The following is a 22575-nucleotide window of genomic DNA, read 5'->3' on the forward strand; positions in this document are numbered from 1 at the left end:
TCGATCTAGTACGTCAAGGTGAATTCAACTTTTCATTTATTTCCCCCTTCAGAACTATAGTATGTCTTACAACGATTCCTTCGTTATGTGCGCAATGACTATGTCAGGACTTACACTGAAAGGGAAAAGGAAGTTAAAGGCGTCCAATATTATAATCTGCCTTCCTGGTCCCGTCAGGTCAACAGATATTGGATTCAGCAAAAGTTGGAGTGAGACTGGTCTTCTTGGGAAACCCCAGTTTTCTATCCCTTGAAATGTCCGACGCTCGTCTCTTTACTGTTCGACCGCTGTCAAAACAAGCGAGGAGTGACCATAAAGATGCGTTTCGTATCTATCTCTCATCATCGTCTCTAGCCGCCCTCAAACTTCGAGCTGGAGACATTTGCAGTGTGAGCACGCCCGGCGGAAGCCCAAAGACCGCCGTAGCTTGGACCGCGGCCGAAAATATACAGAGTACCGTCGTGCAGACTTCAAGGACATTCCAAGATTGTTATGAAATAAAAGTCGGGGAAAAGGTATCTATCAACAGGGCCGAAGATCTATTGGAAGGAATAGATCGCGTCTACATTTCAGATTGCTCTGATGTAGATCGCATCACGAGATACGGCGGCCCCATTCCGCCCAAGGACAGAGACCATTGGGCTTTTGCTTTGGGGTTCCCTCTTTCGAGATGCGAACTTGTCGCTGTTGGTCTGACTTTTGATCTGGAGCTAATAGGGCAGCGAAGAAGTTTCAAAGTGGCCAATATCAAGACAGCGACTAGAAATCCTGCCAACACTCTATTTCGCTTTACCGACAGTTCGGAAATCAAGATCGGCGATGAATTTGATGGCGCCCCAGAAGAGGTGCCATCGGTAATACAAGTCAAGTCTTCCGGTTTAGGAGGATTGTCTCGCCAGATTGACAGCATCAATGAGAGTCTTGCTGATTTCAACTTGGCGCAAAAATTCAGAATGCCATCTTTCTATGAGCACAGTCGGGGTATCCTACTATATGGACCTAAGGGGACAGGCAAATCTGCCCTTCTGCACCAGATACAAGCAGCAGGTTGGAAAAAGACGTTTAGTCTCGGTTCATCCATGTTTAGCCGAAACATGGGTGATGCGGAAGCTAAGGTTCGCAATGTCTTTCAAGAGGCAGTACGTTGCCAGCCAAGTGCCATCATAATTGATCAGCTCGACTTCATTGCTCCTAAACGAGCATCACTAGAATCTCAATCTTTAACATCAGTACTATGTGAATGTCTAGATCTGGCCAAAAGTGCTCTTGTGCTGGTTGTGGCAGCAACTCGCCATCCTAACGACGTTGATGACACACTCAGGACACCCCACCGTCTAGCAATCGAGATTGAAATGCAGGTACCCACAGCGCAAGACCGAGCTGAAATCTTGCGGGCTATTTGTGGAAGCTCATCACGTCAATTGAACGAAGAGCTCATCGACATGATTGCAGAGAAAACGCACGGCTATGTCGGAGCTGATTTGTTTGCGTTACTTCAGCTTGTATGCCGCAAAGCGCGGCTGAGGCAGTCATGTCAATCTCGTTCGCCGACGAGGCCCTGCAACGTTACATCAACCCCTCCCTCAGTGGCAGGTGTTGAGCACATCGAGAAGAACATGGCCGTTGATCTGGATATCGAGGAGTTGGATGTTATGTCAGCGTTACAGGAAACTCGTCCTACCGCCATGCGAGAAGTCTTCCTAGAAACACCAAAAGTCAGGTGGACAGATATTGGCGGGCAGCATGATATCAAGAGGCGTCTCCAAAAGGCTGTGGAAAGACCTCTCAAAGTGAGTAACGGCCCGTTAGCGCTCCTCTTGACTCGCTGACCTTTCATGCAGTTCCCTGAGCGGATGAAAAGACTCAATGTGAACAGTAAAAAAGGGATACTTCTCTATGGCCCCCCGGGCTGCTCTAAGACGCTAATGGTGAAAGCGCTTGCTACCGAAGCAGGTCTTAATTTCTTGGCAGTCAAGGGTGCTGAAATTTTGAGCATGTACGTCGGCGAGTCAGAACGAGCTTTGCGTGAAATTTTCCGAAAGGCACGATCTGCGAGGCCCAGTATCGTATTTTTCGATGAGATCGATGCGATTGCTTCACGAAGAAATTCATCTCACGGAGGTGTCAATGTGCTCACCACTTTACTAAATGAAATGGATGGCATCGAGGAATTGAAAAATGTGTTGGTCATTGCTGCGACAAACAAGCCTGACGTGATTGATCCAGCCCTGATGCGCCCGGGTCGCCTGGATAACATTTTGTATATTGGCCTGCCAGATTTTGAGGCGAGAAAGGAGATTCTGAACATCTGGTTTCGCAAATCCGTGGTCCATCCCGAAGTGGACTTGGAGGAGTTGGCCAAACAAACTGAAGGTTATTCAGGGGCGGAAATTGTGAGCATTTGCGAAACTGCAGGTGATGCAGCATTAGATGAAGAAGAGGAGACTGGCCAAGAACAGGAGGTAAAGTGGAAGCATTTTACATATGCGCTTGAGCAAGTGCAGAGACAAATTACGCATGATGTCCTCGAAGAATATGAGAAATGGGGAGAGTCTGCAAAATCAAAACCTTAGGCCTCAATCAAATGGTAATCTACATGATCTATTTTTGTATCTATTTCATAATCAATGTCATTATTGTATGATAATATTAACAATGGCGCTGTTATACAGGGTAGTCTGGGAAGAGAATAAGCTCAAAGATAAGCTATAAGATTTGAGGTAGAAGGTTACAATGTATTAATTTGGCCCGGCTTATGATGGCTAGCTAAGCTGGAAGGTTGGACAACCGCTTTACTAGATAGCTATCTAGATACCTGGCATCCTTCGCCTAACAACCCCTTCCGACATCCAATACTAAGTGTATGGTTTCCCTTGCATTGGAATTGGGCCAATCTTCTCTCCCGATAGCAGCTTACTCTCCAAAGTCCATTTTCCCTTTTTTAGACATCGTCTTGACGCGATCCGTGCTCGTCTGTTTCCAGGTGCTTTGTGTCTCTTCCACGTCATGTCTTCCAGGTCACCTCAAGGCCGATCGCCACGTCGCTCAATGCGTGAGATGGATCTCGAAGAACCCAAAGAACGATCACGGCGTTCGATGTCCCCTCGAGGAGGTTCAAGGTCCGTGAGCCGGAGTCCGTCCGCTCAGCATGACAATGACCGCCGCGACAAACGTCGTTCTAGAAGCTGGTCTCGGTCTCCCTCGCGTTCTCGGACATCATCCCCGAGCCGCAGTCGCAGCCCAAGCCGTGATTCTCGATGGTACAGAAATAGGAGCTACAGCCGTACACCGAGTCCAAGCAGTGGACTCCCAAGAAGTTCAAAGGTCAGTTCTTATTTTATCGTACCTATTCCGTGTTCTTCTCTCCAAAGCTTGCTGACGGCCAACTTCATCGTAGATTATAGTTGAGAAATTGACTAAGAATGTCACCACATCCCACCTCAGAGAGATTTTTGGTTCATTTGGTGATATCAAGAGTCTCGAGCTTCCCATGAACCGTGCTTGTGAGTACCCACTTTCTGGACTGGTGGTATATATGCGTATAAACTTACACCACCAGTCATGACAAATAGAGGCACGGCCTATATTCTTTATCACGATCCTGCGGATGCAGAAGCCGCGATATCGCACATGCACGAGGCGCAATTAGACGGTGCCGTTCTGAGTGTCTCAATTGTGCTGCCTAGGAGGGCCTTCTCACGTTCACCGCCGCCAGCAGAGAATGGCCGGGGTGGCTCTGGCCGTCGCAGGTATGACTACAGAGAGCCTTCAGATCAAAGGTCTTCGCGTATTCCTCCAAATGTACCTAGGACTACGCCCCCCAGAAAGCATGGCCGCTCGCGGCCCATGGAACGACATGATTTATACCGACCGCGCTCTTTGTCGCGCTCTAGGTCACGCCGTCGCTCATTGTCGTCTTTCTCAGATTCGCGCTCTAGGTCCCCAGCAAGGAGAAGAGCGCACATCCGCGTGGACAGCCCTAGGCACCGTAAACGCCGCAGTCCAAGTTATAGCAGTTATGGTTACAGCAGTCATAGCGACGAAGATAGAAGCCGGAGCAGGAGCCGAGTTCATCGCTTGGACGCCTCGAGGAAATAGCCTGGAAAAATAAACATTGTGTACCATACCTCAGTCCCTCATTGAAGTGCACATGCATGGTCATTCTACGTGCTTTATTAGGCCTAATGACAATGGTCTCCAGGGAAAGGCTTGATTTATTATGCTGAATGGAATGCGAAATGCTTTGTATCATGAATGTATAATTCAAATTGACTGAACCTTACAACCAAGCAATAATCAGTTGCTCTCATGAACAGCTGCACTAGTCTCAAATCGACATCGAGGTGCGGATCAATTCTCGTTCAGAAAAAAGCACACCAGCCGATATACATGGCCGCTAGGTTTCTCTTGTCTGTTGCTTGTGTAATTAGTTCATCAACATGGCCATCCACTGATAAGGGAACCGACTCTCCGGGCAAAAGGCCTCGGAGTTTATTGCGAACATTCTCGAGCACCCCAGCGGGGGTCTCTGGAACACTTGCATGCGTGCGACGCTTGAGACATGTCAGTATAGGGAAATCATTGTAGGCGAGCTACTTACCTTTCTTCCGATGAAATCTGTGGTTGGATCGTGCAAGAAAGTCTCCAGCACGGTCATAAGTGCATCCTCGTTCTGTCGCAGAAGGCGAAGGCTGATTTCACATGTCCTTCTGAACGGTCCTGTGAACAAGAGTTGAGCGAACGCTCCATCCTTGATAGAATCAGGAAACAAACCATTATACCCATAGGCCCCAAAAGCATCGACCATGTTTTGGGTGAGACGGAATGGGACCAATTCGGGTTTGTCGAATGTTAAGCCCTGTTCCAATCAGTCTTGGGTGTCTGGACAACATAAAGAGTTACCTTACCTTATCAAAAAGGCAATTGAAATCAACATGTATAACACCACCCGTGCCTTCCTCAAATAGGATATTCTCGCCATGCCGGTCTCCCAATCTGCGCGACTCTGATGTCAGTATAATTGAACATACGGAGACTGTAATTGAGGCCAGCATACCCCAAGACGTATCCGACCATTGACATAACTGCACAGGACCTGGTATAACGGAGCCGTGCTGCAAACCATGCCCCCGTCTCCGGGAACATTTCTACAAACCACTCGTGCAAAACTGGAGGGAATCTGGGAGAAATGAGCATCGATATCAAGGGTATAAATTATTGGGAATATTCACTTAAGCAGAACTTTTGTTGTGAACAAGTGAAGTTTTGACGCCTCTGAGCATGCTTCGTTAAGATAGTGTCTGATTTCGTTATACTGTTTGTGTTAGTTTAACATCAATTGACGATTGGTTTGTTGGACTGCCCCATACGTTCGGCATGATACCTCTCTCTTTGAGGAGTTTGATAATGATCTCTCTCAATGTTCTCAGATTGTCAACCCACTCGATTAGACCACATTCCTCATTCAGGGGGGTAACGGCGTAAGTCTTGATATCTAAAATTCCTTAGCATTGGACAATAAGCTTTAGAAATGGCACTTACACATGCGCCGTTTGCTGGACTCCACATCCCTCTTTAAAAAGCGGTTAATCGTGTTATTGAATTCCATCAGACGCTGGTCCTTGCGGAGATCATCTTTAGGTTTGCAGAGGACGTTGTATATTTTCCCATCGGAGCCTCGAATGCTGATTTTCCGGGGCTTCTGCAGCGAGTTGAGAACTTGTGCATCGTCAAGTACGGCTGTGAAGCGTTAGATATCCCAATCAATTCTCTCAAGTCACTCTGAGGCGTACCATCAATGGTCGTGGGGTCTCTGGGGAAAGCCCTGAATCCCTTCAAATATTCGGTCTCATGGCTGGCCGGAAGACTTGGAGTCAACATCGCCTGGAATGGAACAACAAGTCGACAAGGGGCAACTTTGTGGCTGAACCCAAGATGTCGGGCAAGAAGGATCCTTGACGCCTTCTCCTCAATTCGTGCCGTGCATAGTTTGAGCATCTCCTCTGAGAATTTCTGTCCTTGATTGATCATTCCCCGCATGTCCAAGGGTAATTCTGTTTTGGACTTTTTGTTTGCCTCCTTTGAAATTATTTAATATGTGACATCAGCCTCGCGATTTCGCGCACTTACAGTGATTTTATGAAGACAATTGATGCCCCTGGAAGCTCGATCCTTGGACGAAGACTTGACAACCGCAAGGACTGTCCATAGCCCTTGCTGGGGAAAAGCATTGACTACTTTCGCTACAATCCTGGTTAAAAGCTCGTAAACCGTGGCATGGGGATGGCATATCCGAGCGACCACTTGAGGAAGGATTGTGAACAGCTGCTATTGTAAGCAGGTCTCTCAGCAGAAGCCGGGAGCGGATGAATGACTGACCAGCGCCGCGGGCATTCGGTTTAGATATTTCTTTAGCTGTGAGTGCATATCATCAAGAGTTTTTTTCCGTTGATTCAATGTGTGCGTCTGGAACTCCCTACTAATCTGTTCAGCGTCTTTTCGAGTGATAAAGTGTATCTGGGAAGGAGGGAGGCCAATACTCATTATCACCCCTTTTCGGATCGAAAGGTTTATCAACCGTGGCAGCATGCTCTAGCCAAAGGGTCAAAATTCTGGGCAGTGACTGGAATACGTATTTGTTGCCGTGCGCTAAGGAGCGAAGATAGTTATCAATGACAAGTTTTGAGGCTTCACCAGTTAAGCTAGAAATAGTCTTTAGTCATAGTGTTGGAGATCAGAGAAATACACTTACTATATCTGAGCCTCTTTTCCTAAGGGTTTGGCCTTCTCAGACTCCAAGATCTTGTTGTAATGTTTACCCAGGTAGTAGTGCGCCTTTTCCCACCTGTTGCCCTGTCAGTCTGTGTGATAATCCTGGATATGGTGCGGTCATACCTTGAGTGAAGTTTGATCGCTTCTCGGTACCTCTGTACGATCACGTCGGATTGGGTCTGTCCCGCTCGGTCCGTCCATTTCGCTAGTAACAGATGGGCCTGGGGCATATTAGTTGCTTCGTGCCATTTTACAGGAGATAAGCAATGGTACCTACCCTAGCAGCGAGCAAGTTCTGTTGCTTTTCGCTCTTCGACCCACCGGATGAGGACGTGTCTGAGGCAAATTCATCTGCAGCTATTGCACCCTCTAACGTTTGTATGGCTTTTCGATGATGGCCATCTTTCCAAAGTAGACGGGCGTGTTCAATAGTAGCTGACCTATCTTTCAAGCGAGCTGCACGAAGCATTGAGTGATAGGCCTGATTGGTGTAATTGCCCTTTCGCGACAGACGTGCACTAGTAAGCCAGGAACCAGCGATATCAGACTCCATGAAACCATGCCTATGTGATTCATGTCAGCATCCCTTCAGATGAACATTTATGGTAGAAATGAATCCCACGTTAATTCCATTGTGGCCCTTCTCAATCCAAGCAGGTACTGCTTGTCAGCTATGTATCCCCCAAGGACGTCAAGCCGCCGATTTAGTACATCATGTATACAAGCGAGCGAGCTTTTTTCGCTGCCCTCACAATCGGAAATAAGTTCCATTTCAGTCAAGGCATGCAGCTTGAGGATGCTGTCATGGCAAGATTGTAGGGAAGTGACAGAGTTCACAGTCAGCGATTTGGCGACACTGAGCTGCAGATCATGAATGATGTTACGGAATTCAGCCTTGTTTCCAAGTCGAAGCGCACAAAGAGCCGATCCGACCCCGATATTGAAGTCTCCAGTAATTTCCGGGGAGCGCATTTGGAGGTAACTGCGAAGCTTATCCCAATTTCCTGTGATCCAGGACGCTTCCACAGCAAAGGGAAGAAATCTAGAGGTTGAGCCTGCTGAGTTGAGCGTGTCAAATCTAGCAATAATGGCATCTGAACCGGATTAGGTATCGACAACATTGATGGCAGCACTTTATTGGGAGATTACCTTGTTGCCCTGACTCTCGGAGACACGTAAGAAGATTCCACTGTGCATCAACGTTGTCGGGTTCTTTTTCGACTTGCAGTTCGTACCAACTTTGCGCAGTAACCCATCTTCCTGCTTTGCGGTGTTCGAGGACCTGTTGGTCAATGTTCAGCATGTGCAAATGAGTCGAAATGCCCTCAATACCATCGGGCTCATCAATTTGACTGTAAATCACTTGAAGATGTTGGTAGAGAAGCTCAGCGCTTGTGTGGTCGTTCTTGTCGGATTGACTTTTGAACCGGCGGATATACTGTTCCCAATGGAATAAGGCCCTGGAAAATGATTTGCATTCGACTGCTCTTTTCGAAATGACTTCTGGAGGTACTGAGGTCAAGAAGGTTTCCACAGCTTTGACCTGAGACGAATATGTCTCGGATAATGAATCTCGATGAGAATCTTTGTGAGAACGGCCAGTATGGGATGCATGATTCTTGAGGCTGTTGAGGAGCTTCTTTTTCCCCTGCAGCCACCTTGAAAGGTAGTCCAAAATTTCAAAGACGCTCTGTCCTATCGTCAGAAGCGGGAAACTCAAGTATGTACAGACCTTATGGATACAGAAGGGAAAGCTCACCTGACTGCATAGTATGATGGCTTCATGAACCCGATTACTTGCTTCAGGAAGTGGATGGGAGAGTATGGTTGTGAGCTCATCCTGTAAGTCCAGCCTCTCCTCCTGGGTTCCACCAACTATACGATTTAGTACGGCGAATGGTAGGAGAAAGCTGGCGATTGAAATGTCTTGACCCTTGACAATACGACTGCAAACGCTAAAAATAAGCTGCGCGTTGTCACCGCTTCCTCTTTGCAGCAGATCCTGCACAAAACTTCGCAACCACTCGCCATGTGTCAGCTCTGTGGAAAATATCGGGAACTTGCAATGCGATCTTATGGCACCGACTGTGACCGTATACTTAGACGTGAGAAAGGGGGTCAATGTATTGCGCACAGTCTCAGGTAATTCTGACCAACGACGATACTTTTCGTCCGCTTGAATATCCCGGGAGCGCTGGGTGACGGCCGAATCGAGGTTGCAGAGTCTGAGCAAGTTCTGCATAGCGTAGGCAAGAAAACCTTGGGCCCTGGTATTGGAGGCTGACAGAAAGGCTTGAACCAGCACATGTTGAAGGAAAAAAAGCACGAAATCAAAGGTCTCTTCCATTCTGTCGAAGTTTGATAAAACGAGAATATCCTTTTTATCTTTGACAGGATCAACTCGATTTGGATCCAGACAGCCTACAAGACCCAGACATTGAGCCGAAAGAAGTGTTATGCTGTCGCAACCTGCGTTGAACTTGACACAGCAATCCAGTAAGGATCTTGTTAACTGTGCAACAACTGGGTCAGGCTGTTCACTTAGTACGGATTCATGCAAGAATTCTTCATGCCTTGAAAGACAAGGCAACAACTCTCTCAATGCCTGTTCAACAACAGCGGCATTCTCACTTTGGCAACGACGCCCAAAAGCCGAAAGTTGACTTCGAACATCCATCTTCCCTTTCATCTTACTGATCTCACTTTCAAGCGCAGATAGTGCAGGAATTGAAGCCAATGAGGGGATGGTGCTGAAATTGGTGTGTACAAGTTCACTGTGGCTTCTGAGAATATATCCAACCAGTTCGTGGGCAGTCTCTCTGCTCTGATCGTTAAAAGCGCTCCAGTATCTGATCACAATTGAGAATGTTTGATCGATGAGTGGCTCGAGCTCTTCTTCGTGCAGAGAGCTGACCAACACGCTCCAGGCTGAAAAGGCATGATCACTGAGCTCTTCGATACTAAGTGCGGAACGCAGGCACGCACATATCTGCATGTTTTAGATCGAGTTACCGACTTAAAACTGACCGAAATGTTACAGCCACTTACCTGCGGTAATGCGCTGCTGATATGGCCACGGGCAACTTTGATCATTTCACCAATGGCCAGAATATTTCGCCTCTTTTCAATTAGAGGCTGTCTTATTTGAAAGTCGTTGATTGCATGCGCGAACTGCGTGATTATACCCAGAACATGCTCCTCAATGAAATGGCAGAGCAAATTGGCCTTCTTTGATGTAGCAGTAGATTTGCGGGGAACTAAGGCTGCCAACAGATGAAGAGCTCGATGAAACTACGTTTATCAAATTAGCACAGAGCTCAATGTAAAAGGAACTGGTTCTCACATGCCCGTGCGCCTTTCTCACTTCCTGAGTCACCAAGGCCTTTTAACAGATCACAAGCAATCAAGATCGGCTCTGTTCTAACCAGCTCCGCCAAAGTGCGTCCTCCGAAGGCGGAGTCAATGTCGGATAGAACAGACATGATCATACCTTCCGGGTCCGACCATGGTTGACTCATCAAAAAGGCAAGAATCGCTGCAAGGTTGTTCTTCTCGGAGCAAATGTCGAAAGGCGTTTTGACATCCTTGTAGGCTGCACCAACCCTCGTAATGACGTCTCGTTTCCGAGTGAGAACAAGATACGGCAGGATGTGAACTTCAGTTAATCTTAAAAGATCATCTACATTCATTCCCAGTAGATCACAGAGTTGCTCGGCCATGTGAGGACGGGACTGGAAATTCTTCACCATCGTTATCGATAATGTTCTCCAGAAAGGCCGGAACAAACCAGCAGGAGTCACAGAGAGATGCTGAGCAAGTTTAGAAAGCTAGAAGGAACTTAGCAGATTTCCATTAAAAAAGCATGCAGCCGCCGGTCAATTTCCAAAGGTAAAATGGAAGAACATCTCGGAACATGAATGACTGAATGACTACATACCTCAGTGTATGCTACTGCGCAAACGAAAGGATTTGGATGGCCCAAGTACTCCAGTAGACGAAGGAGAATGATATTCATCTCTTCATCGTCGGAAACCCTGTGGGGACCAGGTCAGCCTCCAGAAACTATTACTTACTCGATGTTAGAGGCATACTCTGCGATGTGACATAAGGTCAAGATGCAAGTCTCATGCAACGGGAGTTCTTGCTTCTCAGAGAGGCTCCGCAGCCATTCTAGTATGACGACAAAGTTGCTTCGACGAGTTTCAGCTTTGATATCCTTTCGAACAAAAGACATCACTAGATGCCTGAAAATTATCAGCTCCTTGACGGCTGTAGGAAAGAGGAATGGTGGGGGAAGCGAAAGGTAAAAAGGAATGAAGGCAAATAGATAATCAGAAGGAGAATGCGAGATGGTGGTCATACCCAGTGACTATCCTCAGCTCTCTAATCGAACTTCGAAGCGAGTGTAAACACAAGTCGCCGAAAACAGAGGATTTCAGCTGCAGGTAAGAAGACTCGGGAGGGGCGTGAATCAATAGCCTTCGCAGCGCGTTCATTGCTGTTATTCGGAGACTGGAAGCGCGTGAGACTCTAGGTAGAACGAAGGTGAAGATCCCACATAGCTCATGAACGTCATGGCACTCCGAGGCGGGCTCAGGACCGAGCGCTCTTTTCTCACTTTCACACACACAGCAAGATAATGAGCTTTTCGTAGCAGCCTTACTCGGGCTTGATAGGCTTCCAGCCATCGCACATGCGATCTTGCCAAGCATATACAAGAGGTCGGATTTCTTTTGTTCAGGGAGATCCACGAACGACTCCCTTACACATTTGCGGTCAGCACTCCAAAGGATACATCATGATATGCTTAACTTACGAGATAGCACGATTGAGGTATCCAATATTTACGGATTCCTCGCAGCCCAATAGTTCAAAAGCCTCGCTAATAAGTCTATTGGCTGTCTCAAGCTGGGCGGAGCCTCCCTGTGGCCTCGGAATGTCATAGAGTATAGCATGTTGAACCACTTCTTCTTGTTGACCCGTTTGACCAGCAGTATTTGGCTCTTGCAAATCGACCAGACTCCGACTTTCATCTCCAGGTACTGGTCCCATTAATATTTGCAACACAGCCTAGATTTAAATTTGTAAGTTCCAAAAGATAATTGCTGAGACATGTTCGCTTGCCTACCTGAAAACCCGGCTCAAACGACTGAATGGTGGCCTTACTCTTGAACTCAATCATTGTTGGTAAAAGAGCGGCTCTCAATTGAGTTACTACTTCTAAACGATTTTGAGATGCGTCAATCAAACCGTCAAGAAGCCGGCCCAATTCCGCCTGAAGACGAGGCATCTGAATCAGTTGGCTCAATAAGACTAACTCGCTACAGATCTGAACCCATGGACGCGCCAGACCCGATCGTGGCGATAAGAGACCGGAAATATCAGGCTCAAGTGAGCGAAAGATATGTAGACTGGACGTAAATTGCATACAAATGCGTGACTTGATCTCAACATCATCTATCGAGGCGCGCACCCATCTATGGGTAATTTTCCATAGACGTTCAATTCCATTTATGATCCAAACCAGGTCTTGGTGAAGGGTGGGATCCTTGATGCTCGTGTGACTATAAATTGCTCTTTTTGGAACAAAGGAATCCAGTAACCGAAGAGCAAGGGTAAGTGTCTGGGGAAATGTTCCGAGCGCAACCTTCTTGCTCAAAAGAGTTCGAGGAAGATTGAGATTGTCCAGGGTCAGGAAGATTGCACCATTCGCCGCCGGTATCGATAGTCTAACCTCAGACATATGCTGTCTCAATAAGTTATGATGACTCTCGAGCGAAAGGAAGATTTCTAGGACACAATCAGCAAAAAGAAATCCTAGTCACGTCTGATAATTCAACTAACCATTCGTGCACGCTCGAAGGAGTGCTAGAGCGGAATAGCAGGAGGGCAATAACGTTATATGCTTATAATGAGGACGGGTGATGCTGGAGAATATGCAGGTTATTCTCTTTCCTATGTTATTCGCCTCCCAACTGAGCAGGTTTAGCAATCGTAGTGTTAGCCACGCATACAGGGGTACGCTCGCATTCTCTCCCAGAACGGCTGGGTCGCATATTTCGCCCAAAACTTGCGGTGACTTGTCAAGAATTGTTTGAATAATATCCAGGCAGTCTAGTATCTGGCCTTCAAAATCTCCCTGGCGGGACCTATCGCCCTTCACACAAGGCTCGACGCCTGCTTGCAGCACGACGCAAATCAGTTTGCTAGCATCTGCGACGCTGTCATCTAGACGCAGTTGGCTACATTTTCCATCAACCAGCTCTTGACGCAGCTGCGAGAAGGTTTCCCTGGTCAAGTAACCATGGGCACTATTTCCTTGTGACACCAGGTGCGGCGCAAGTTGAGCTGCTAGAATCGACGAAGCTGGTTCAGCAGACCTTGACAAGCCGTTTGTAGTGGTGAATTGATACGAGGCCCACGACTCATTGGTCGCCATATGTGTAATAGAGAAAGCATCAAAGAGCTCTCTAGCATTGACTGAAGGCGTTAGAAGCTGAAGACAATTGAGTGCTTATCAAAGGGACGCGCCCCACCAGGGAGGTAATTAAGGTAGGTAACAGTGTAAGGCACGCCGTGGTTGTTTGTATCAGTACCTACAGTGTACAGGTACTTATGGTATGGTTACAATGTTGCAAATGAATACTGATTCTGTGTTGATACATAAAAATATCATATACAATAACATCCTGCTGGGCGGCACAGCCATAGACAATGAATTATCATCTGTATGGCGTACAGTGTTTGTGACATCACAGTAGATGCTGTATCGGGTTTTCCATCAGAAAGGTCTTAGTAAACATCCACTTATGATTATGTCACTCATAAGTCGTGCAGATTGCATTTGATATTGATTTGCTTTTACTTTCTTATGAGGCTATCGATGATGTATCAGGGCAGAAGTAAGGAGGAGAGTTGACGTCGAACAGACGCGGAGATATGCTCACATCGCCTGTTTTAAACCTTCTAGATATTATGGCACACTCATCAGGCAACGACACATTTACGAATCCGAGGCTTTCTCCATATCCTGGTGTAATGGAGGTTCAAGGTGAGTTAAAACGGAATTTTCCATGGCAATCACTTCGTTGACGACTTTTCGGCTTAGAGCAGGAAGATTCAAGGCATGCATATTTTATGAAGCAAGCTTTGTTGATGGTATGATATCGCCCCAAAGGCTGGATCGAAGACGCTCACAAATACGCTGTGTAGGGCGAGAAAGCGCTCGAATCTGGCGAAACGCCGGTTGGATGCGTGTTAGTACACCATGATAAAATCGTGGGTGCTGGAATGAATGACACCAACAAATCAATGAATGTATGTCGTGGTTCCTGGGTCGAGACAAGCACCCTCGGGACATCATCAAGTTTTCTATCCTGCTCATACAATGCACACTGAAAGGCATGGTGCTGCGCGAATATTTCTGGACCTCGGCTTGCTTCATTTCTATATTTCATCTTCGTTATAGCTCACTGCCATTAGGGTACAAGACATGCCGAGTTCATCGCCATTGAAGAAATGCTCCGGAGCCACCCCAAGTCATTACTTCGCTCGACGGACTTGTATGTCACAGTTGAGCCATGCGTAATGTGTGCTTCCGCTCTAAGGCAGTATCAAATACGAGCAGTCTATTTTGGTTGCGCCAATGATAGATTCGGAGGCACAGGAAGCATTTTGTCATTGCATTCTGAGTATGTCTCTTTCTTGAAAACCTGACCCGTTTCTAAACGTTACCTATGTCAGCTTCACGATAGACCCACCATATCCTGTCTATGGAGGATTATTCCGCAAAGAAGCAATAATGTTACTTAGGCGCTTTTATATACAAGAGAATGAGAAAGGTAGGCACCCAAAGGGCAGGGGGTATGCACGGATTTGAGACATTTGCTGACTTCCTCGAGCGCCAAAACCACGGCCAAAAAAGAATCGAGAACTCAAGACGATGCTCCAAGACGATAACGCTCTGAGTCTTGCCTCTTAGGCGGAAATGGTGTCATGCAGTCGTCGCCCAACTTGCTACTTCGTAACCATATTGCTGAAGGCAGATTGTTCATGTAGCTGTATTTCGAGTACATGGAAAGAGCAATAGGATACAAAGGATTCACAAAACATGTTTCGGTGTTGAGAACTGACAAGGTTCGACAACCCTCTACAAGCACAAAGACTCAGGAAGAGTGGGCTGTGGTGAAGCGCTCGGCTTCGAGTTCACGCTCAGCTTGTTGATAATATTTTGCTGTGTCAACACCATGCTGCCGTACGTTAGCGAAATGCATTCAAAATTTTGAGGACAGTGATGAAAAATAAAAAGCTTACCTGGTCGTGATTGACAATGTTAAACCAAGGAAGGACATGAATAAAAAGCTGCGAGTATCGCGAATTCCTGGCCGCAACGCCTTGTAGGTAAGAGGATACTTGTGATGTACCATATAGCGGCTCGCCCTTTTTGACCTTGTCGACCATTTCTCTCATGTCCATTTCGACCTCTCGGGCATTTTCTGTGAATCCGTAGAAACGGTCTATGCTCGGGTTAATGCGTGCTACCAGAGGGTTTCAGTGCGTCGACGTACTGCAAGATCTCTGGTAAAGTATGTGTAGACCGCCAATCAAACCAATTGCTGTCGCCAGTCGCATCACAGGAGCAAAGCCCCCTCGGCCCACATGGGAAGGGCTGACCCTCTCCATAGCCCAGAATGCAAGAGGGGAGGCAGCGGCCATACCCCCAGCGACTGCATAATCAGAAGGTCTAGCATATCCGAAAACTCGTCTAAGGTGCCTATGTTGATGTGAATATCTGCTTCCACAGTTGAGAGCTTGAGCGAAGGGTAGTGACATACGGATCAGAGTCGATGAGCTGCAACGCAAGGTTAGCGATTAATGTAAAGCGAAAACAATTGTATAGGAGAGCAATTGGACGCACCGGGTAGTCGGTATTAGCCCGCTTCGGGGGAATAAGAGCGTTCTTGCCTTCAGGAGCCATTGTGAGGATACCGGGAGAGTATATGCCCTGAGGTTCACTTTGGTCGACCGGATGGGCGGTTTGTCAGTATAGATGATGAACTGTGAGGTGCAGCACCGACATTACCCTTGACTATTCTTGGATTAGTAGAAGATCTGGGCTTACTAATCAAGGAACATAATAGTTAACTAACCCAAGATTGACTTGCGAGATCAACCTATATCAGAGTGATCATACAGCATGCAGATCTGGCATGACTTAAGGTTACGAAATACTTGTGGACTTAAGGGTACTGAGACATCCTAGATGACGGTGAACTACTCAGTAATGGACTAGAGAAGCAGTTCCAATGGAAGATATAAGGAGAGAATTTCAGGTGAGCGTAGTATATTGTATTATACGAAATGTAAGGTAACTGGAATGTTTCTGCAGTGTATTCAATACGTGAATCGGCGAGCCTAACCAAAAACTGATATATTAACAACCCGTGTCAGAACGCGTCAGAGCATTGTGACGCGTAGAATAATCCCAATTAGGCTGCATAACCCTCAAGGTTAACAAACGCAGTGTACTCTGCTCTGGTTGAAGACAGTATTGAATTCCCAACTGCCAATCTTGACATAAATTTCCGGACACACGTCATATCTTCTGTCTTGGTCGAAATACAGATCTAGAGTCATGGTGAATGAAGGCACACTACAAGATGATCGACCAGCATCGCCAAACCGTGCAGACGATCTCTTTGATTATGACTTCGGCTTGGATGAGCTGTGGCAGGAGACCCTGAATACGCCAAGTAATGGCGTTCCCATGCAGTCTTCTGCACGAGATGAATCAGGACTCGGTTTAGGTCTAGACGAAGAAGTTAAAGTGACTAAAAAGCGGCAACCTGTTGCAAAGCTGGATGAGAGTCGGTAGGTTGATTTACTAGGCTCAATAACGAGATAAGTGCTGAATCTATTCGGTGCAAGCCTACTGTCACAGCCTGGTATTCCAAAGCTGCGCCGCACAGCCAAAAAGAAATTGAGATTCAAAGGGAAAGGGCATGAGGTGGGCGAAGCAGAGAACACCATTTCTGTCAGTGTTGCATTTCTAACTCGCATTAATACTATAGTTCTCCGACGCAGCGCGCTTGTTGAATTTCTACCAATTGTGGCTTGACGACTTATTCCCTCGTGCAAAGTTCGCGGATGGTCTTGCCATAATTGAGCGACTCGGCCACTCTAAACGCTTACAAGCGATGCGAAAGGAATGGATAGACGAGGACAAACCAAAAGTCACGTCAGAAAATCATAATGTTCCCCTGCAAGTCTCCGAATCATCAGGAAGTCGGTCCGATGATCCTGTTGTAGCATTTGATGGTCTCAACATGACGGATACAAAACGATCGAGAGGGAATATTGCTGTTGACCATACTACGGATGCAGAGGGTATGCATATTGAAGACACTTTGGATCCTTCGCGACAACGCGAATTAGACGAGGGGCTCTTTATGACAGATGACGATGATGTCGCGCAGCAGCCCGATAACCTGGGAGCTCCCGACGACGATGAATTGGATGCACTTCTAAAAGAACAAGAGCTACTCCTGATGAACAATGCCTCTACTTGAAGCCAATGGCCAACATGTTGCCGAAACTACCTTTGAACAGGAGGTTCGAAGAATTAATTGCATGACCTAGAATGGTTACCGGCATGGACTTTCCTCCAATCGTAGTATCAGGGATGAAGTTACAGAGCTGACTTATCAAAGAGTCCAATTTTCCAAATTCCTAGTATAACTTGCAATCAACATGATATTCCTCAATTAGCTGGCGACGAGCCATAGCTGCTCAGGGGATCTATCTAGAGCCTTTTCACTATTCCTTTTATTATAAGGTACTTGCATGGGCTACGAGTTTACTCCGGAACAAAATATGCGTGGTGATAACGTTGATAAAACAGTACCGACAATGAAATTGATGCAGATAAAGTACAGAGCCGATCTTTCAAATAGGTTCGCATAGAGTCGACATGAGCAAAGATGGCATGGTGTATGGTGGGCTAAAATCCAGGATTCATCTAGCGTTGCGCCCAAACACGCCGAAGTTGAGCAGTTTCGGATGAAAACAGGAAATCGAGGAAGAAATTGCTCGATGGGAGGTAGTCTTTACACCGTTGCTAGTTCGGTAAAGACAGAGAACTGTCCACCAGCACCAGCCCAATTCAGCTTCTTACCGCGTACAGCAGTATTCTCCACGACAGTCGCAACCTCGATATCATCCTGAGTGCCCTGGCCTGTCTGGTAGGTTGCTGAAAAGCCCCACGACCAGGCGCGACCGTCGACGTCGATGGCAATTGAATGATCAGAGCCAGCCGCAACGACAGATGCTTTGATACCGGGAACAGGGGTCGGCTCAATTAAGATCCTCGGCCGTCCACGTTCGTCCTTCACGACAGCATCATCTGGAAGAGTATCGATCTTCAGGCCTGTCTGAAAGCCATCCAGGCGACCCCACACAAGACATTGACCATCCTTGGAAACAGCAAGCGAGTGATGGGCACCACCACATAGTTGAACGATATTCTTCCCAGAAAGTGAATCCACGACAGTTGGGTGAATAATGGCAGCCTCATCGTCGCCAGCTCCCTCACGAATACCCGTTTCACCAAAGCTATTCAAGCCCCATGCATAAACCTTCCCAGTCGCGTCGACGGCGAAGGAATGAAAGGCACCACAGCTGACATGGACGATATTCTTTGGTAGGCCAAATTCACGCGGCTGGAGGCCGTTCAACCTGTTGCGTTCGATGATGCGGCGGCCCAATTGATTTTGTTGACCGGATCCCCAGGAGAATACCGCACCCTTCTCATCCAAAGCGAGGACATGGTTATCACCACAGGCAAGGTGCTTAATCTTCTTGAGGGACGGAATCAGCGTGGGAGTCAGCTGAACTTTGTGTTCGGCATCAAAGCCTAGAATACCGTCGTTGCTCTGGAGAGACCCCGTTAGCGCATCGTTGAGGTGACATCCTCACAGAAGCGAGAGAGAAAAGAACAGAAAAGGAAATTAGTAGGAAGAAGATGCCGCGTGTAACTTACTCGGAAAGTTCCCCAGCCATAGACCTGGCCGTCGTCAGTGAGAGCGAAGCTGGAGCTGTCACCGGCAGCGACTTCTACAAAGACGGTCTCAGGAAGGAATGCGTCGGACGAGATGGCAGTGGGAGTCGCTTCATAGGGATTGAGACCGCTGTCATCATCTGAGTCCGAGTCCGAGTCCGCGTCACTTTTGTTGTCGTCAATATCCTTATAACCACCCTCCCACGTAGTGTCGCGCCCAAGAGCACCTTGATCGTTGACGCCCCAAGTAAGGATTTTGTTGTCATGCGTAAGGGCGACGCAGTGCATGCCGCCAACAGCTACCTGCACCACACCAACCCGATCTGCTGCCAAGTGGGGGTTGAGGCGCGGTCTCTTCACATCGACCGCATTCTTCGCCGCGCCGAGCCCGAGTTCGCCTGAGCTACCTTCACCACAAACATAGATGTTCAATCGTGCAGTGGGCGGATGGTTGATGACCACCTTCGGTTTCGGCTTCTTGACCGGAGGCCGAGTAACACGGGCTTTTTTAGTCTTGACTTCGGGCTCCTTATCGACTTCTTCGGCCTTGCGCTTTTTGGTAGCAGCTGCCGCACTGGCACTAGTGGCCTTAGACTTGCGCGACTTTACAGATGCATCAATGGCTTGAGATTGTTTCTTCGAGGTTGCTTTAACTTGAGAAGCCGCAGTAGCTTTCGCAGGCTGACCTTTGTTTGCAGTTTTTGCAACAGTAGTCTTCTTGGTAGTGGGGGTATTGGTTGTGGACGTCGAAGGCTTTGCGGCGGCCTTGGACGCGCTTTTTTTGGGAGGCATTTTTTGGATTGGGAGAGTACCTTTTCAAGCGGGAAGGGGATTGGAATAGTGTACAGAGTGCAGTAGAGGTGATGGCAGATTCACAAACAGAGTAATTTGGGAAGGAATGGAGGAAGAGAAAGATAGAGAAAGGGAGAAGAGTAGAAGAGTCGTAGAAGATTGGTGCGACAAAAGAGCATAAAGTTGTCTTGGGATTCTTGACTAGTGCTTTTTTATTGTTGTTGTTGTGTTGATCGGACTGTCATTGTTCAGGTATTTTCATTGGAGGAAACATGTACGGGACTACGGGTACAGAGTACTCCGTGGTATTGTACCTAACTATTGATAGGCTGTAGGGCTTATATTCTATCTACCTATTCAAGGGACATTCCAATTTCCAAAGATCCATCTCAAAGCAGACAACAATGCTCATGAATCATGATTGAGAAACTAGAATAATAGGCACTTTTTATTCACACATAGTAAAATGTAGGCACGGCTATTCTATGGAGCTTTTCATTTACTAGTCACTATTATTAATCCTTGAAGTCAACTTTAGTAGGAGATCAACTGACTTATTCATGTGCTCGATACCTCTCTACAGAAAGATACAGTGTTGAATCTAGCCCAGAAACTGTTAATGCTGCCAGAAGTTTAGAATCCCACTATTTCTTCTATGTCCCTATTATTACCTAGCAGGGTTATTCGTGACTATCATTACCATCGTTAATGCCTGCACTATAACAGTGCTAATTAGCGTCCACCTATGCAATGGTAAGCGCAGTAGGACACAAGGGATCTCATGATGCTGCTCTGAGCTAACTCTCGCCCAGCATGGCTCTAGAATCGCTAAACTGAGGCAGGAGATTGAACTCTAGCCACCAGATGGAGCAGTGCGAATTTTCCCGCACATTATGACGTTCTGGCCTAGCGGTACCCATTTTATCTCCCTTGGATTGAGGGCGGCATTCGGTTTACCTTGTTCATCTCGCTTTGAATCAGGACTCACTCCCACTCCGCCACGACCCAGGTATGTTGGAGCAACGGTGACAATAATAGAGTCAATGAACTCGGTGTATTCGGGATTCAAGAGTTCGCTCAGAACAGTCCCACCGCCTTCGATCATAACACTCTTGATGCCCTCGGATGCCAATGCGCGTAGAATAGCTTCCCACCGCAACCGCCAATTCTGGTTATATTCGACTATACGCAGAAAGTCCCCTCCATAGCCTTTCAACATCATCAATTTCTGCGGATGGATCTGGGCTCCAGGGGACACGATGACCCACGGAGCTTTCCCTTTGCCCTCGACTGCAGTGCGAAGCATCCTGCACTCAGGATGAACTGGCCATCGTCCTGTAGGATCGATCACTACAGGCCGCGGTTGCCACATTCTCCCAAGGCCTCCAAAACCGCCTGCGCCTTCTAATCTGCAGTTTAGTCCCGGGTTGTCAGCTAAAACAGTGCCCACTCCGATGAGTATCGCGTCGTGACGTGACCTTAAATAATGCGTCATCAGCTTGGCTTCTGGTCCCGAGAGCACTGTTTGCATTCCTGGAAGAAGTGATATCTTGGAATCCATTGATGATGCATATGACAAAGTGACATGGGGCAATTCGCGCTTCTCGTCGAGTCTCGGAAGGTAAGAATCAAGAAATTCCAACGGAAATTGAGGAAACGACAATGTATCTGGCGGTAGAGGGGACGGTGCTGTTAAGTTCGGTGGCTTTCTAGCGGTTTTTGGCTGATTTGTGTCGCCAGCACTCTGAGCTCTCACGATCCCGTGCCCTTTTTGATATGTGTAACCTTCGTGCGGCACAAGTTTGACTTCTGGATTTTGGATGCGCCATTTTGCTGAGACATTGCGGACATCCGTGACTGTACAAAATTTACCTCCAGCTTCAATCAATTTTTCAGGTTCCTCTTGAAATTTCGTGTAAATAGAAGAAGGCAGATAGCCCTTGACCGCCTCTTTTCGCGCAAACTCCATGAGCCCCGAGTTCCGCTTTACTTTGTCTATATAGTCAAGATCATGGGAGTGTACGTGGCTGCTACCGGGTGTCCGCGCAATAGTGACAGTAGAATAGGCGCCTTCAAACCGAACCACCTTGATTTGGAAATTGCACATGCCACCTTCTCGAACGCGTTTCTTGCGGGGACGTTTGCCCTCTGGCAATGGACGTGTCTCTGACGTGCGATGGGTTGGACGTCGCAGACGGCACATGTAATAGTCTGTGGTGCAATGCCCCTCTTTGCTAGAGTTCGACCGTTGCTTCACCCAGACGTTATCAATGAAAGGCCAGTATGTCTCGAACTCCTCAAGGCTGATTTCAATAGGTTCTTTGCACTCAAACATGACTTGTCGTATCCTTGCAAGATTGGGAGGATTGTCGATAAGGCTATAGCTTGACATTGTGTCTTGGTTGGTACTGGAGGAAAGAGACACATCATTGTTATTCACTTGTTCAACGATATCACTTTGTGAAGTCACACCGGTTTCCGTGCAACCAAAACCTGTTAATACTGGAGATTTTCCTATGGAGTCCCCAGCGTGATAGTGCTGCGGCTGACTTCCGGAAACCGTGTCATGGTCTGCAGTGCTGCGGTGGCCTTCTTCCTCCACGCTTCCAATCAGTCCAGGTCCCAATCTGGGGATTGGCCGAGCCACATTTTCATTGTTGTACAAAATTCCTGTTTCTTGATCAGATCGTATTGGCTTCGAGCTTGAGTCAGAGGCATCGGAGTGGTCATGATCCATGTCGAGTGAGCAGTGACGAAGCTAGATTGCAGCTCAATGCCGTAGCAAGTTACATGTACGGATGGCCCCACACCCAAAGCCGCAATCTTATCTGTTTATAGGTTTATTAGTGCCATCAGGACTCTGTACAGAGTATCTAGCTAGTATGAAGTACAGAGTACGGAATAGGTAATACCTAGTATTACCGGAGTGCAGATTTGTTCTTTTCTATTTTGACGGA

General features: G+C 47.3%; 7 protein-coding genes across 7 annotated transcripts; 3 read left to right on the top strand and 4 right to left on the bottom strand.

Moving 5' to 3' along the window:
• Positions 1-254: 254 nt before the first annotated feature.
• On the top strand, positions 255-2573 carry Asppvi_001008 (putative AAA family ATPase; the record flags this gene model as incomplete). Its single annotated transcript, XM_043297312.1, has 2 exons — positions 255-1790; positions 1842-2573. The coding sequence occupies 2 exons, from the start codon at positions 255-257 to the stop codon at positions 2571-2573; spliced, it is 2268 nt and encodes a 755-aa protein (XP_043153247.1).
• A 575-nt stretch (positions 2574-3148) lies between these two features.
• Asppvi_001009 (uncharacterized protein) lies at positions 3149-4098 on the top strand (the record flags this gene model as incomplete). The annotated part of the gene is made up of 3 exons (XM_043297313.1): positions 3149-3328; positions 3398-3503; positions 3560-4098. 3 exons carry the CDS (start codon positions 3149-3151, stop codon positions 4096-4098), a joined length of 825 nt encoding a protein of 274 aa, XP_043153248.1.
• A 263-nt stretch (positions 4099-4361) lies between these two features.
• Positions 4362-13210, bottom strand: atrA (protein kinase MEC1; the record flags this gene model as incomplete). The annotated part of the gene is made up of 26 exons (XM_043297314.1): positions 4362-4553; positions 4601-4719; positions 4774-4858; positions 4908-4995; positions 5057-5179; positions 5232-5314; positions 5370-5494; positions 5542-5739; positions 5793-6078; positions 6130-6324; positions 6379-6475; positions 6540-6701; positions 6752-6844; positions 6895-6992; positions 7049-7334; positions 7394-7865; positions 7921-8461; positions 8531-9760; positions 9820-10062; positions 10119-10598; positions 10709-10805; positions 10863-11015; positions 11134-11532; positions 11588-11841; positions 11900-12561; positions 12616-13210. The coding sequence occupies 26 exons, from the start codon at positions 13208-13210 to the stop codon at positions 4362-4364; spliced, it is 7356 nt and encodes a 2451-aa protein (XP_043153249.1).
• Positions 13211-14936: 1726 nt separating this feature from the next.
• Asppvi_001011 (putative NADH-ubiquinone oxidoreductase 21 kDa subunit) lies at positions 14937-15748 on the bottom strand (the record flags this gene model as incomplete). The annotated part of the gene is made up of 5 exons (XM_043297315.1): positions 14937-15020; positions 15085-15287; positions 15339-15544; positions 15606-15622; positions 15689-15748. 5 exons carry the CDS (start codon positions 15746-15748, stop codon positions 14937-14939), a joined length of 570 nt encoding a protein of 189 aa, XP_043153250.1.
• Positions 15749-16405: 657 nt separating this feature from the next.
• Asppvi_001012 (Chromosome segregation in meiosis protein 3) lies at positions 16406-17339 on the top strand (the record flags this gene model as incomplete). Its single annotated transcript, XM_043297316.1, has 3 exons — positions 16406-16641; positions 16699-16777; positions 16842-17339. 3 exons carry the CDS (start codon positions 16406-16408, stop codon positions 17337-17339), a joined length of 813 nt encoding a protein of 270 aa, XP_043153251.1.
• Positions 17340-17876: 537 nt separating this feature from the next.
• Asppvi_001013 (RCC1-like domain-containing protein) lies at positions 17877-19618 on the bottom strand (the record flags this gene model as incomplete). Its single annotated transcript, XM_043297317.1, has 2 exons — positions 17877-18701; positions 18809-19618. 2 exons carry the CDS (start codon positions 19616-19618, stop codon positions 17877-17879), a joined length of 1635 nt encoding a protein of 544 aa, XP_043153252.1.
• An 853-nt stretch (positions 19619-20471) lies between these two features.
• Asppvi_001014 (RibD family protein) lies at positions 20472-22355 on the bottom strand (the record flags this gene model as incomplete). The annotated part of the gene is made up of 1 exon (XM_043297318.1): positions 20472-22355. One exon carries the CDS (start codon positions 22353-22355, stop codon positions 20472-20474), a length of 1884 nt encoding a protein of 627 aa, XP_043153253.1.
• Between the last annotated feature and the right edge of the window lie 220 nt (positions 22356-22575).

The sequence above is a fragment of the Aspergillus pseudoviridinutans genome, assembly GCF_018340605.1.
Source record: "Aspergillus pseudoviridinutans IFM 55266 DNA, scaffold_1, whole genome shotgun sequence".
NCBI classification, from domain to species: Eukaryota; Fungi; Ascomycota; class Eurotiomycetes; order Eurotiales; family Aspergillaceae; genus Aspergillus; species Aspergillus pseudoviridinutans.